Source organism: Agelaius phoeniceus, chromosome Z, assembly GCF_051311805.1.
Source record: "Agelaius phoeniceus isolate bAgePho1 chromosome Z, bAgePho1.hap1, whole genome shotgun sequence".
NCBI lineage: Eukaryota > Metazoa > Chordata > Aves > Passeriformes > Icteridae > Agelaius > Agelaius phoeniceus.
The window spans coordinates 86147378-86160259 of record NC_135303.1 but is presented as its reverse complement, the minus strand read 5'-3'; the positions used below and the strand labels follow the sequence as shown (position 1 = coordinate 86160259).

General features: G+C 39.1%; 1 protein-coding gene across 11 annotated transcripts in view; it reads right to left on the bottom strand.

Moving 5' to 3' along the window:
- LOC129133239 (ubiquitin-associated protein 2) overlaps positions 1–12882 on the bottom strand; it is a 284552-nt gene that overhangs the window by 254007 nt on the left and 17663 nt on the right. For 10 of the 11 annotated variants that reach the window (XM_077172311.1, XM_077172310.1, XM_077172314.1 and 7 more), the window contains exons 2-4: positions 8574–8713; positions 4589–4666; positions 2899–3009 (exon numbers count right to left, since the gene is read on the bottom strand). In XM_077172311.1, the coding sequence (XP_077028426.1) occupies positions 2899–3009; positions 4589–4666; positions 8574–8672 (288 nt within the window). In that variant the 5' untranslated portion in view covers positions 8673–8713. Of the gene's footprint in view, positions 1–2898; positions 3010–4588; positions 4667–8573; positions 8714–9676; positions 9757–12882 lie in introns of those variants that run through there. The other variant, XM_077172321.1, reaches the window with a different exon arrangement.

The window sequence follows — 12882 nt, the reverse complement described above, 5'->3', positions numbered from 1 at the left end:
ATTTCCAGGAGCTTCTAGTTCAAATAAGATATTTAATATCAGAATATTTGCACATACAACTTGTTGTGAAGCACTGAACTATGACGTCTGACAGGCACCTACATCAAACAAAAAAGGTTGTCAACCAGTAATCTTAAGTCCTGTCTTATCTCTCAATTCCACCAACAGCAACTCAGCAGCCCTGAGGAGTCAGACCATGGCCAGCTAGTTCAAGCTGCCTAGGAAGCCAGTGCAAGGAAGAAAGCGGGTAGCAAAGCTGTTTACAAACACAGTGTTACAAAGTCTCCTTTGAGAGAATAAGAACAAAGAGAACAGTTACTCTCTCATTTTTTGGCATAGCACTGGTGAGAAAGAAAGGTGAAATCACTTTGCAGTTCCACCTCCAGTATAGAAGACTAAACCAACTTTGGTGAAGCCCAGCCAGAGCTGACCAGAGGTACAAAACTAAACACATTTGAAGACCCCCACCTTATCCATGAGGCAGAAAGCTGCTTCCCCGAGTAAGCACCACATGGCATCACCTACCACAGCTGGTGTAACTGCACTGAAACATTCCTAGTGCTTCACACACCTCACAGGAGGAAAGATACCTGCACTGACAACTGAACACCCAAGTCTGTAGAATTCAGAATGCACTAATTCACTAATGGGCTTGGTGCCAAATATCATTTCAGGAAACACCCAAAACTGGATAAGGCTGCAAAGCTGAAGAGGAAGCAGCCTCTCCTGAGTGAGATTTAAAATAACTTAGGAAGAATCAGTAATAAGATGATCATGAAAGCATCAGATCCATGCTTTCCCACAATACAATTTTGAGGAAAGCCTTGAGAAAGTCAGGCATGTCATTTAAGATAGAGGATGGTGCTACCTCTGAGCATGGGGATCCATCACAAACCGTTGAGCTGTCTCTCTTTCTGAGGGAGGTAACTGATTAAAATTTCAGCTGACAATGCCTGAGGCAACCCAAATGATAGCAGTGGGTCTGATCTTTGAGAAAATCTGTAACAGATAACTCTTGTTGTCCTATTCTTACATGGAAAGAATAAAAACCTGAAAGGTCTGTTTTGTTCTATCTTCAAAGGTTTAGTAAGTAAAACACAGCTGAGCATAAAATGGATTTAAGAAGTTAAATGAATACAAGCTTAAGCAAAGAAACCATGTCCTTCTCTACTCATACACAAGCCTCTAACTAGCCCAAGCCAGACTGCTACAACTGCTGCAAAAGAAAAGTCTTTACAAAGTCATACACTTACAGCTTGTAGATCACAGCTTTAAACCCCAAAAGCAAACAAAAAAAAGAATAATACAAAATTGGCTGAGTATCAAATAAACTATAAACAGACATTTTAACTATCACTCCTTACTCTTCAAATTCCTTCAGTTGAATGGACACATCTTTCAAATTAAGTTTAAAAAAACTGCAAGTGCATCAAAGCAGAGTAAGACTAGAAAGAGAGACTTGGAAATCTTCATTCAGAATTTGTAGTACTTCAGCTTACAACTTTATGTCAAATCCATGGTTAAACTGTTCTCAAGTATAATGGCCTTAAAACAAATCCTTCCAACTGGAGGCCCATAAACTTTCAAAAATAAAATTTTTCATACCCATCAATTAATACTCCTTCCCCCTTGACTCCTTCAAGTTCTCTATATTTTGTTTCTAAGTTGCATTTTGTCTATAGAGAACAGTGGGTTAAGAAGGACTTGTCAAAAGTGCAGAACATATCAGTATCACTTGTAGCTGATGAATGAGTTCAGAAAGCTTTTTCTATGTCATGATCAGTTACAACAAATTGCTAAAGTAAAAAAGGATTTAATACTCTCTATCAACCAGAAAACTACTTTCAACTAAAAAATGGCAAACATGATAAGTCTGAGAGAACACAGCATATAACCCAGACAGATTTAAGTGAAATGCTCTCCTCTATTCCCAGTCTGTCAATATCATATACTTCTGTGTTTAGAAGACCTCAACTCTGATAAAAAATGAAAAGGGGATAGAAAAGAAAGTCCCCTCAGTCAAAACAGTGTGTGTCCCAGATTAAGGGTGTGTGAGGGGTGAGTTTCCTCATTAACAATAAACCAGAGTACACATCCTGACAAATCACAGGAAATACTGAGTGCTCAGCATCAAGAAAGGAAGTCCAGGTTACTTTTCCTACTTGAATGAGATAGAATCTAATTTAAAAACAAACTGTAAGAAATCTCTCCAGCAAAAACTTCAACTGCAATAAAACATATTTTCTTAGTATCTCTTGGGATAAAAAATTTCACTGTGCAACTTTTTAAGCGACATTATTTGTTGTTGTATACACATAGTTTAGTCTCCTCCTGTTTTTCAATTAAGTCATGCAAATGAGCAACACAGTTAAAGAAGCAACTACTTGTTGCATCCTTTCCTGCCATAAGTAGCATTACCAATGCAACTTGTAGATGTGGACATCTCCTCCAACTTCAATACTGGCAACCCACATCTATAGAACATGCATAACTTAAAATATCTGCCTGCCCTCGGGTTTACAAAGATTGACCTTTGTAATGGTCTCAGGCCTCAGGAGGGTCTACACAGTAACTACAAAACCTGTAGCAAGAAACAGCCTGTGTCTGAGGGAGCACTGAGTTCTGCTGCAGAGTTAAAACTGCTGTATATAAATGAAAGCATAGGAACTCTGCAGTAGACCAGCTGAACACCCACAACATTTTCCGGATTCAGCCTTCTCCAAGGTATGCATGCAGTAGAGAAGCTGCCCTAGTTTCCATTTCCTCCAAAAGAAATTGAATGGAGACACGGAAATTGAAAATTTCTGAAACATGACTTTCCCAATGTCCTTCTAGAAGCTGCAAATCACAGCAAACAAAAGGCTTTAGTTTAACATGGAAGTTAACATGGAACCTTACCGTGTCTGAACTTCCTTCCAGCAGTATGTTGATTGCTCTGTTCACATCCCCATTACAATCATGTAGTGCCACTATGCATTCATCCTGGTTTTTCCCCGTCACTTCCATAAGCTGGCAGTAAAAGTCAGACATGTTAAAATATCTAAATTACCATCATAAGAAAGTAAGACCTAGTATGAACACCAATTACAACAAAGTGCATAGCTACCATGTCAGAGTAAACTAATATCCTGAATAAAGTAATCTGCCTTGTACAGATCTGCTTGGGATTCAGACAAAAGAGGAAGAAGCACAAATTAAAAGGAAGCAGTCTTTCACACATTTTCTGGTCTGTATGCTTGCAGCAAATGCTGTCAGATCAGCAGTATGTTAAGTGTAAAGGACAGCAATAGTTTCAGTATAATCCTGTCTCTTTCTCCACTAAAATTGCCCCTCTTTATCCCAGTGTGAGAAAAGATATATAGCAAGACATGGCAGAGAACAGATCCACCTGGAAAACCATCCAGACTAAGAAATACATTATTTTTCAGACAGACTAGCTCCCTTGATCCACTTCAGCATAAGGCCACACCAGAGTCACAAAGGTGATTAAGGAGATCTAGTTCTGAATTATGCTCCTTGAACTCATGGTGTATATCCTGAAGAGTGTGTGTCACAGAGCATTTAGCAAATTCATCTAAAGAACAAAACCTACATGAGCTAGAAATACATATGCAGAAGGTAAAACAAATTCTGTGCAGAACTTAATTCATCTCCTTCCCACCAGCACAGCCACAAGCACTATTGATGAGGGTCCTTTGGCTTCACAAAGTACAAGATAACATTTTTGGCAGAGCAACAGAACTAGTTTGTAACAAGAACAACAAAAAGCATTTAACAATGCTTCAGAGGAAGTTTTAGAGATGAAAAGAAACCAAGAAATCTGCTCCTTTGCTGCATTTATGCATTCAAGCTAATTCTTCCCTCCTGGGTGCATTCGTAGGTTCTTCATGAGCTGTGATGTATTCACCAGGACAAAATCACCAACAGCCACAACAGACACCCATAATGTCAGGACTGCTTGAATTAATGGTCTCAGGTGTAAGTAGATAATGAAAACTTGATTATCTAACACCCAACACTCACCATGGTAGAGGAAGTGAGAGATTTCATTTATACACTGCAATTCTATAATTTTAATGCATACACAGATCTGTGAGGTAAGATTATTAATTTTTTAAAATAACACCTTGATTTATCTTTAAGTTATCATTAGACTTTTACTTTTCCTGAAAAACTTCCAAGATATTAGCAAACTCAGCTTACACAGGTGACGTTTTTCTCGCATATACTTGGGGACAAGCTGAACGCATTCTTTATTCTGACAATCATTATTCATCAAGACCATACTAGAGAGATACACTGAGGAAGAGACATCAGCATAAACGAGTTTTGGCTTAAGGGTTTGTCTACAAAGCTTTGTCTACATAGTTTCCTACACTGAAAACTACACTGTCAGAGCTGTATTACGACAAAATTTCTTGTAAAAAGACTTTAGAGTGCAATAAGAGCACATTTTCCTAGTTAAACTTATGTCCTTCTGAAAAAAGTTTCATCTAACTCAGAAACAGATGCTCTACCTCCAAAATGGAAGCCAGTTCTAGAACATTTTATTGTGGGACAAAAAAATCTCTACCAATAAGAAACGTACCTGTTTCACTTTATCTTCAAAATCTGCGTCATTCTTATCGTAGATCATCTGAGCAAGGCGAATCTGTTCTGCTGTTGCCTGAAAAAAAGATGATATCCAAAAAAGTACACAGAAGGTAACTATACTTTTTAGAAGTATATCCCAGCGTCCCTGCTTTTTCCTATGGGTTCTCAAAAAGAACATAACACAACAAGCACAGAGATGCTGTGGGGGAGGGATCAATATCTTGTCCATTCCTATTTATAGTTTTAAATGTTATTTGGGATAGAAGCAATTTCAACACATTCTAATCTATTTGAAATACAGTTAAAGGTCACTGTACTGGCAAGACTACCATATAATAACACAGAAGGACCAGGCAAGACTACATTTTAGCTACATTAATGCTTTCACTTTTATTTAAGATCTACTACTCCAGTGTTAAGAGTTTTATTGTAACAAACTGGCAATAGTATCTCTAAATTAACCACATCTCTGAAAATCCCTGCTCCCATCCCCTTCCACAGCTCTCCCAACAACAATCTGACTCTGTAGTTTTACTGAGCACTTAAAAAGACTTGGGTCGTGTCTCAAAACTTTGCCCATGAACAGCTGCACTGGTTTTTTTTAAAGTGAATACTGTTCTCAGAAAACTGGTAAAGCAACTTGTTATTGATGAAGTACCTGGTGCTTCTGCAACATTTCTGCACAAAAATGCACACTGGCAAGTTGCAAAAAAGCTGAGAGACTGAAAGAGATGCAGTCAAGTACAAAAAATCCAAAACACACTACGGCTGTCCCTGAGAGAAAAACGACTCTAACAGAGATATCACATCACACACATCACTTCATAGTGCGGCATCTGCAGCCTATGAACTGCACTCCCAAGAAAATACCAAAGAACAGTGTGCACTACAAGATCCTGGACCTCATTTGACTTCTGCTCAAAGACAAGAGGCTACTGCTGCATATAGAGAAAGCTGATACTGAAGAGAGCTAGGACCCACTATGCGGCTGCTGAGCCTGCAGAGGTTCTTCTTTCTCGAGTGGAATCAGTTCATCTGCTGGAATTTTTGATGGAAAGGATTCACCCTAGGCAGCTGGCTGAATCTCACCTTTTACCATCCCACTTCACAGGATACACACGTGAAATTCTGTGCCTCACAAAGTTAGATCTAATCAGAGTCAGACTGTTTAGCCTTCAGAGTTTACCACAAATTGAAGTTCTAGAGGAGGTCACCAAGCACAAATGCTGAGTGTAAAAATTATTCCAACGAACACCACCAGGTGCTTATTTGCTGAAAAGTTACTGCAGCTGTCACAGTTCCTTGAGGGAAGTGACATCTGTGCTCAAAAACAACGCTCCAAGAGAATTAGCATTTGTAACAGTTGTACACTCCGGGTTACTTCACCTTTTCAGCCTGTCATGCTGACAGCCTCATATGTCACTCCACTGGGTAAAAGGGGCTGCTCTGAACTCCCCAGTTCCACCTTCCACAGAACCCTGTCAATGTGGTGCTCTGTGCAAAGGAGGTTGTTCTTGGTGACTGCTGAGAACTCAGCAGACAGCAGAAACAAAATGTCCACGGGCTTCAGGAATTTAAGTTTTGTTGATCCATTTTCTCACTCTGATTACAGCCTCCACAGGCACACTGAGGCTTTTAAGCAAGTGAAGAGATTTTCTTTGAATATATCCAGAGCAAAGACATTCAGACAATATAACTTCTGTAGAGATATGATGACATATTTTACCAAAAATCAGGAATCCACTAAGATTTATTTTTTACATAAAGAAATGTTTTCTTCAAGCCCACATTAGAAGACAAAAACATACTAATTCAAGAATTACGAATATGTGACAGCATCTTCAGTTTTCCTGTGTAAGCAGAGAGCCTAGAAACTTGTAGGTGCAATACCACTCATATTTATGCCAGTGGATTACACCCAGATGGAATTAAGATTCGGAAGGGAAAAAAAACAACAAAAACCACCAGATGACTACAAAAATATCAGACCACTGTCACAAAGAATTCTGGCCTTTCCTCCAGCATGTAGAGGTTCTTTATTTTGAAGGCACCATTGTCTGAATGGATGCTGCAGCATCCTAAGCAAGAGTATAATTAAGTTTGAATTGTGACCAAGAAAGTAGTAGTATTTCAAAACAGCCTGAACTTTACTCATCCTTACAAGATATAAGTACCTTTTCAGTAGAAGAGTGAAAGAAATTTTAAACTAAAACTTCAAACTACCAGAAAACAGAAGTGTGCCAAACCCAAGATTAAGTGACAGTAATAGACATACATCTTACAATAAAATGGCACATTTATTATCCAGAAGCAATGTAGTAGAAACATGATGTAATTTGTTAAATAATCGAAATGATGATCAATGTGATATTATGACAGTGGAATATCCATTTGGGAAAACACTATTCTATATTCAGAAAAATGAATCACTGGTGATTAAACAGGTAAATCCAGAGACTTCTGCTGATCTGCAAAGACTGACTAAGCAGAAAGGTCCATCTGGTATCTCAACAATAAAATATATGGAGCATTAAAACATAACTGCTATGTATGAAATAACCACCTTTTCCACTGAAGTGATCGAACCAGTATCTATTATGCAAAAGGCAGGATAAAAGGACAAAATGCAGACAAAGGTCTTAATGTCTAAAATCAATGAATCCCATAGTTTGGAAAGGTCTTCCAGAGATACACCATGACCATACTCATGGTAATTAATTTTTTCGTTTTAAAAGCAGGAATTACCAGTGTTCGAGCTTGTGCCACTTGCTCTCTGAGAACAGCTGGTTTCTACCTTTCCTATACCCTTTCATGAGGCACCTGAACAGAACACACTTGTATTAGTGGGCTGAAAACACCCAGATCCCTGAGCCACCCCTCATTTCTCCTGTTTCAGTCTAACAACCATCTTTGCAGCTTTTCACTGGACTTCCTCCTATTTGCCTATGTCTATCTTGTGCCAGGGAACCCAATCAAGCAAACCACTCCAGTGCTGTCTTGCAAAATGTTGGAAAAGGGGAAGTCACCACTTTTGCCAGGCTGCTCAATATACTCCTGCAGCCTTATTTTATAATAAAACCAAATTCAACCCATTTGTTTAAAGTCACTTTCTAAATCCACACATTAGCATGAATCACCACTATACCAAGTTCTGCAACTCAAGGAGATGACAAGGGTTTGAGGTCACATGATTAATACTGTGCAAAACAGAGCAAGAGGGTCTCCATATTAAAGACTAGTCCAAAAAACAATAGAAGGCAGTATTTCTCTGTAGAGCTCATGTGTGTATCACCTCCAGACTGATACACATGCATACCAGCAAAGAACTGAGACAGTTTTTGAAACCAGGCTAATTCTGAGATGTATCTGTCAAGAGAATACTGAGTTGTCAGAAGGAGAAACATTCTGCACTCTTTGTAACCCAGACAAGCACGCAACTACTGCTGCCAAGAATCAGTAACAGTAGGGTGAAACTTAATATCCATCTAACAGATACTGAAAATTTTAGTCTGCTAGGGGATGGTCATTGGTGGGGTCATTGCACAAGAAGTTTAGGATTTTGTGACTTGAAGAGACACTGAATCATGCTGTAGATCACAACACGCATCTAACGAAGCTTCTCCTGCCCATTCAAATTTCTCGCTTGACCAGAAATCTTCCAGCATCAGGAGGCTGACAGATAGAAGAGCTGAGATCTGAGGACTGTGAGGTCACAGGACAGAAATCCTGACACAGGCATCAAAATCCTCACTGATAGGAGACATTGCTGAAGAACACAAAACTCATTTAAAGACAACACAGGAATAACTTAACGCTGTCCTGCATTACTGAGCAATTAATGCAAGTAATCAAGCATAATCTTCCAAAATAAACCATGTATTTTCACCCCATCTTCTTTCAGCTTTTACTGACTCAGGAAAGAAACTTGTATCATTACATTCTCACTTTCAAGTCAAAGAAGTTGATACCGTAGCACATACCTGCACTACTTGTTTCTGTGGTTGTGTCGGCTGTGTGGCTGAAATTTGTATTTTGTCCCGAGTGCCCCGGGTACGTTCACTGCCCACCGAAGTCATCATATACAGTATATACAAAACAACGTATGTACAAAATACAAAATCTGAAAGAAAAAAAAGAGCGTGAGTTAAGGTGGATACTGATTCAATAACCAAATAACATAAGTACAATAGCTTGAACTCTTGCCTTTACTACCGATTCTATACAGAGACTCATGAGAAAGCAGCTTTAATACACTATTTTTGGATTTACTGCAGTTTTTAACACTAAAAGGGGAAATGCAGTGGATAGAAAGCCTTTTTATCTGCTGACTGGAATCTGTGTCAATTGATACTTCTAGATCTCATAGCTTTTTCTAGTTATTTAATATACAGACTTTTCTGTTGGCTACTCTGATTAAGTTTTAGCTCCAGCTGCATCACTCAAAATTCTAGAATACCTGCTGTCTAGTTCTGATGCCTGGAATTTATCCGCTCTCACATCCACTCAGAACACTACACGAAAATCGTATTCATGAACTAAATACTTCCTCCTTTCCCTACTAACAAAACTGCTTTTCCTGCACATTCATGGAGGTCATGGCCAATTCCAACTCTGCTTCTCATCTTTCATTTATAAAAGAAATTATGATGATTAGGTTTAAATCCAGCCTCTATAGCCAGTACTTTTGTTTTAATCTCCCTCATATTTACAGAAACAATTTATAAGACTATCTATCACCCTGCTTTAAACATACTGTGGCTGTATACGGCAACAGAGAAACCCCAATAAAACCCCCAATCCACCCCCCACATCATTGTTACCCCATCTGTGGCTCTCAGCTTTCATTCTTATTTGTTCTCTAGTACTAAAATTACTTTGAAACAAGACATTATTATTCCCCCTGTTTGTATAGCACTTAGCACAGGACTAATCAATGAGCATGGTTTATAGCAGCTATGGCAACTGTAACAAATCTTTCAAATGGTTAGAATGCTCACGTTCAACTGCCTGGTTTCTGTCCCCAAAAGGTCAGAAAGTAAAACTGAAAATTTTTGGAAGTAAGGACAATTTGCAAGAGGTGTACCTGGGCAGAAGGAGAGGTACAAAAAACAGTGAAGTGCTTCTACTGCAGTTCCATGATATGAGCAGGCCTCAGCACAAAACTTGCTAGGGCAACAGCTGCCTAGCACTGAGCTCAGCACACAATAACCACAGTATTACATAAGCTCAACTGGAAGGAACCCATCAGGATCATCTAGTCCAATTCCTGGCCCAGCACAGGACCATTCCCAAAAGTCACACCACGTGTCCAAGACGATTGTCCAAACACTTCTTGTGCTCTGTCAGGCTTGGTGCTGTGACCACTTCCCTGGAGAGCCAGTTCCAGTGCCGAACCACCCCGTGGGTGAAGAACTTTTATTATAATACCCGAAGAAAAGCACCCATGACACAATTCCAGGCTATTCCCTCAGATCCTGTCACTGGTCACCACAGAGAGGAGATCAGTGTCTGCCTCTCCTCCCTCCTCTTCCCCTTACAAGGAAGTTGTAGACTGCTATGAGGACCACCTCAGTCTCCTCTTCAGAAAGATGAGCACACTGCAATCTCATGGACCGCGGCCTCTTCAACACCCAACTGAATCACTGGTGGTCACAAGTAATGCACATTCAACAATTAAAGCTGCAATGAGATGCTTCAGTTTAAATACCAATTTATGATACCCAAGAGCCTCACCTACAATCAAAAGGACAATTAACTACATTATCACCTAAATATCTTCTTTAAAAATACATTTTTGTTGGTCAAAATTGAACACAGACACTGAATTTATTTATGTACTAGCTAAAGCATTCAGTAATGCTTTAATGTCTGAGAGGAAAGTGTATTTCCATAAGAAATATACTTGATCAGGAACTGACTGCAGTTATAGGCTGTATTGGAATACTGTGTTTCTACAACTTTCTGAATGCACTGAACAAAGCCAATCTATGTCACAGTCCCTTAAAGCAGTCTAAGTGCATTGTGTTCTAAGGCCCAGAACACACAGACCTTCAGAGCATTGTGTCTGACAAGAAGGCCAGACACAGCCAAAACAAAAAGTTATCTGAGCTGCTGACACCATGTTCTATGGAATGCAGCAAAGTATAAAGTAGATGTGGAGATGCTCTGGGCAGCAAATTGAACATTTATCACTGACTATCTGCTCATGGCCATTCACTGATACATTAAAGACATATCAGCATTTTCAGCTGAGTCTGCAGTAGTATTATTTCAGCTGTTTATGTTAAAATCTGCTTTATAAGCTTTGCTGACTGGACTAACAACATCCAAAAACTTCAATTTATATAGACTAATAATGACCTTTGAGTTAGCTTTTTGTTTCATTGGGATTTCTTTTTACTGTTTCTTTTTCCAAGGATCAGACTGCTTATCACAATTCAAACTAGCACAATGAGCAATGCAAAAAAATCTGAATAGAGCCCACAAGAGAGCACTAACTTCTCTGAAAGACAAGCTTATAGTTTCATATATGGTTGTCTAGAATCAGCCCATTGCGACTTATGATTTGTTAAGAAAATAACTCCATTGGGTCTCGATTTGTTCATAATTTCTGAATTAACATCATATTTATTATGGTACCTAGGAATTTTGATATTTCTGTCAGAGTGATTTCCCCCAATATCACCAAAGCCACTGAAAATATGATGATTCATATTTTAGACAGGACAGCAGGACACTTATATTAAAAAGTTTTCCGTTTTCTGTGCAAAGCACAGGCTGAACTACACCCTGCTCTTTGGCAGCCAGGCAATTTGTGGTTCCTCAAGCAGATTGTGTCTCTTCTTTTCCTAGCATTTGTCTCCTACCATTGCTTGAGCCATACTTGTTCTTCAAGATGAAAGGATACTTTAAGAAAAAAGGCAGGCACACAAATGGCTGAAACACTCCTGGGAGACAACATAGCACAGAAAGATCACGCTGCTGTGGGAACAGCTCAATCAACCTGAACAGCTAAAGAGGATTTTTAAAGGAGATCTTCATCCTCCTGATTGTGCGGTACATGAGCAGCACTATTTGGCAGGTTAGAACGAAGGAAAAAAAAGCCCAGCAAAGGTACAGGGAGCAGGATGGACTTGTACTTGTCTCAGGCAAGTGTAGAACCCCACACACAGTTTGACAGTCCCCAAAAAGCCAACAAGGACATGCTATAACCCATCAGACAAAATCTAGTCTTCTTAAAAGCACTATTGGCAGCCTGATAAAAACAGACCTTTCAAAATACTGTTATTTTACTTCCTCTTAAGTTGGCTCCCACTGTCTCTTGGCAGTGTCCAGACACAGCAGCTGGAGGGCTGCGCTCCCCCTCAGACACTGCACTGAGCAGGGACACATGGCTGAGGCTTCACGCCAACCACACCTACTGCAGAGTAAGAAGCAACAGCAGCAGGGAGGCACTGCCTCCAAATTATCACAGTGACGACAGTTTTGAGCATAAGTGGGATATTATTAATTAATTAGATGGGGCTGAACAAGAACATTTCCTTGCTCACAAAGCAGCTTCTTATTCTCTCCAACTTGTCATATTCATCAAGTCTGTTTGGCAGGCTGCTATCACAGTAATGAGCAGGATATCACAAACTGTTAAACTTAGTTTTAACTGTAGATCAAATGAGGGAATATGATTTGAGACTGGGAGGAAGAAAACTCTTAATTAAAATCTATTTAATAAAGATTTTAAAAATATTCAGGCAAACAGGTTTCAGTTTCCATGTCAGCATCTGGTGCAGTGCAAAAGTCCCCCATCAGCAGTTAATACCTGACACATTGCAGATGTTGCTATTCTAATAAGCAACCAAAGCAGCTGTATTTGAAGAAACATCTAAAATATTAAATGAAACTAATACTAGTTTTATCACTTTCTATACCCTAGTACAGAGCACTAGTGAAAAAAAGGAGAAAGTATTAAAGAGAGGGCTTCCCAAAATTCTCATATAAAGAAATGCCTCTATTCTCATGACAATTAATGAATATGCACAAGATTCCTCTCAACTTTTTTCTTTTTTTGCTGATGTAACCTAGTACCCACAGACCAAGGTTGTCTTTACTAATTTAAAAACAAACAAAAACCAAAACCCAAACAAAACTAACATTTAAAAATGCCTCTATCATCAGTTATGACTTCATTTAAAAAATTTCCATTAAAAAAGGAAAGCAACAGAATAATCAATGATGAAAACCATCCCAACTCTCAGTCTTTTTAGCTTTCTGTCTGTACAGCATGTTTTAGTC